This window comes from Sinocyclocheilus rhinocerous, unplaced genomic scaffold (genome assembly GCF_001515625.1).
Source record: "Sinocyclocheilus rhinocerous isolate Xijiao unplaced genomic scaffold, SAMN03320098_v1.1 scaffold1493, whole genome shotgun sequence".
Classification (NCBI taxonomy): domain Eukaryota; kingdom Metazoa; phylum Chordata; class Actinopteri; order Cypriniformes; family Cyprinidae; genus Sinocyclocheilus; species Sinocyclocheilus rhinocerous.
The window spans coordinates 285,936-289,188 of NW_015640467.1; the positions used below are offsets into that span (position 1 = coordinate 285,936).

Sequence of the window (3,253 nt, forward strand, 5' to 3'; positions counted from 1 at the left end):
AAACACAGAACAAATCAAATCAAAAGCTACTACACCGGGCCTGCAACCACTGCAGCACTATTTAGAGACACGCATATGATCGATTATTAAACTTCTACATCGGTGTCCCTCTCAAAGCTGTAATTCATCCCGATAAGTGAGCTGTTTTGCTTTTGTTTTCCGAGCACAGTCTCCATGCACACTGCAAATTGGAGCATTTACTACATTTGGTATCTCACTGGCCTCTGCCAAGGACAGAAAACATTGTGTTTAACTTTGGTCTCAAAGAACTCCCTGATTCACTCCAGCTTGGCTCATATTTTTAATGATGAATACACCCCCCCTCACAGAAGGCTGAAGTGCTCCGCCAGTCTGACGGCTGTGTGTTTTGAGGGCTAGTTTGTCGGGGATTGGCTTTCACACACACAGGCTGAAAGGGTTACTGTTCAATCTATTCTGCGCTCGCCAGAGTGCGCGGCCGAGTGGCGCCGGCGCGTCACACACACACGCACACACTCTCAGCCTCCTCCAAAAAGCTCTAGACATCATCAAGAAACAGAGCTGACAACTGCCCCCACCCTACGCAAAAAAAGCAGCACCAGCAGTGTATCTGTCACAATAACCTCAGCAATAACACGCACACACATGCACTTTCACTCCCTTGTGACCCGGGCGGACGCGCCGAACGCCGAAATGACAGGCGTGTGATTGACGCGCGCCTCTGGAACACGGAGCGTGTGAAGTCACGTTTTCATGAGTCTCGCATCTCTTGAACTCGCAGACAGCATGTTTGCTGACTAATTAACAGTCTGGTACCGTCAGCATCAGTTCACAGGCATTGTAGAGGGCTGCAGTGTTTCTCACGCCGAGACTTTTGGACAAGAATCGGGCTCAGATTTCTGTCTCTCAGACTTTTCCCCCCCTTCCCTTTCCCTTTCCAGAAGCAGTACGCCAGGAGCTGCTGGCTCTCCCTGCTCTATTTCACCAATGACAGTGTTTGAAAATGGCTGAATCATATTTTAGCGCTGTGTTAACATCGGCGCGCTTTTACGCACGACGTTTCCAAGCGCTCCCTGTAGAGTATTTCCACACCGAAAGCAGGCAGAAGGGCCTAGATCTAATTTAGAAACAGCACAAAATGTTCAGCGTGCACGCATCTGCATTCATTCGGCAACATATGCATCATTCAGCGTTCTTAATCTTAAGAAACCAAGAGTATCTGACGCAAGACATATTCCTCAGATCCTTCAGTCCAAGTTTAACAGATTTTATTGCTAAAACCATGGCATTTACACTGACATGTTTATTATTATGATCATTAATATTAATATTCTCTTAAATTCATTTTTAGAACTTTTCAAGTAGAATTTCTGGTATATTCTATTCTCTTCTCTTTATCTATACTCACAACCGTTAAAACAATAAATACAACATACACTTTTTTTTTTACTAAAATACTATATGATTTCCCAAAAAAAAAAAAGAGTTCACGTGTATAATTTTCATCCCAGCCTTTTTTTTTAAAATCATCATCATCATCATTATTGATATTAATATTTGTACAAAACCTCTAGGCATAGTGTTCTTCAGTCTCTATAAATAGAGTTCGAATGAGGAAGGTGAACTTCTCTCTTGCGTCTTCGCAATGATTTCATAAAAATAACCACGAGCTGAAGTGCTCCTCGTGAGAATATGGTCCTGATCCTTTAACAAAAATAGCTGCATTCTTCTTCATCATCTTCTCACTTAAATATGTACATATGCTGTCATAGCCTATATTTTGAATTAAAAAGCTATATATATATATATATATATATATATATATATATATATGTATAAAAAAATAGATTGCGCTGCTCAGCAGGAGCATTTGCACTCGGAGATGATAGGGTACTGCACCGGTATCCACGTGCAGTACTTCTGCCGCAGGAAGCCTTGGCAGTACCACCGCAGGAAGGTCTTGGTCACCGACTTGACCGGCTTGCAGGACATGCCCTCGGGGAAGGAGCACGAGCGCTCGCTGAAGCAGTTCCCCTCCTTGATGTAGCGCGGCCAGAAGCGCGCGCCCAGGTCCTTCCAAGTGTACAGCACCGGGCAGTGCGTGTACATCCACAGCCACTGCAGGAACTTCCGCCGCGCCTTCTTGCCCACCTTGACGCGCCTGCCGTACGGCGTCTCCGTCAGGTTGAGCTTCTTGAGGTCGGCGGGCATGGGCAGGCGCGGCAGGTCCGGCGGCGCGCTGGCGTTCAGCTGCGTGGGCAGGTGGATGGACATGAAGTTGGAGTCGAAGTGGCTGCCCAGCTTCTTGCGCAGCGTCTTCTCCGAGAGGTCCTGCTCGCGTGGGTCGTGCTCCGGGTCGGGGTCCTCCCTGAGGTCCGGGACGGGCAGATGCTCGCTGGGCGAGGGCCTCAGGCGCAAGTAGTGCTGGGCCGCGGCGCCGTGCGCGCACAGGAGCAACAGCAGCAGCGGCAGCGCGCGGGTGATGCTGCCCATTACTCGTCTTCTGTCTGTCTACGGAGTGGAGTTGGCCCTCACTGCGCCCTCACACACCCGCGCATAAATAGTCCGAGCGACAGCACGAGCGAGATCTTTTAATAGACGGCCGCGTGGCCCGGAATGACTTGGGACATGAGCTGTTTATCAGGGATACTCGCTCAGGTGAGGCTTGCCAAGTGCGCTTCAAAATCGTATCCTCATCGGACTTTCGGCGGGGTCACCATGGCAACAGGACAGGATGGGATGGCACCGTTTCCACAGCCTGCTCGGGTTTTGTTGCGGGTTGCCACCCAAACTGGCGTTTGAAATGTCAGCGCACCCGCGGAATGGAGCGCGTCTTAGCCAGTGTTATTTTTACGCACTCTCTCTCTCCCTCTCTGAGCGCACAGGCTCCAGCCCGTCCCGCCGAACCGGCGCTGCTGAACTGGGACGAAAGGCGCTCAGTCTCTCCACGGATCCTGCAGAACTCCGCGCGCGCGTGCAAGATCGGAACCTCAAACGTGTTTCGTTCCGCGCCTAGAATGTGTTCGGTATCAGTCTGAAATAAAATCAGACTCCTCTACACGTTCGCGTTAAGCGTTCCCACGAACGTCTGCTGTATGTTCTCCAGCCTCGGCCGCGGTACCTTCATATCCCCGCTGTGTCAGAAATCCTCTTCCACAGAGTCGTCCGAAAAACTCGCCTGGTCCTGATCTGGGACAGAGGAGAATGAGCGCGTCTGGAGGAGAACTCCTCTCTTTCCCAAGTTAAATATCCCCACCCCTTCCCTCCTCCCCCC

At 50.0% G+C, this 3,253-nt stretch overlaps 1 protein-coding gene across 1 annotated transcript; it reads right to left on the reverse strand.

Moving 5' to 3' along the window:
- Positions 1-1,836: 1,836 nt before the first annotated feature.
- On the reverse strand, positions 1,837-3,178 carry nog2 (noggin 2). The gene has a single exon (XM_016569134.1). It carries the CDS (start codon positions 2,470-2,472, stop codon positions 1,837-1,839), a length of 636 nt encoding a protein of 211 aa, XP_016424620.1. The 5' UTR covers positions 2,473-3,178.
- Positions 3,179-3,253: the final 75 nt, after the last annotated feature.

Excerpts from the sequence above, each read along its gene's own strand:
- nog2 (XM_016569134.1), bottom strand. The coding sequence starts at position 2,472 with ATGGGCAGCATCACCCGCGCGCTGCCGCTGCTGCTGTTGCTCCTGTGC.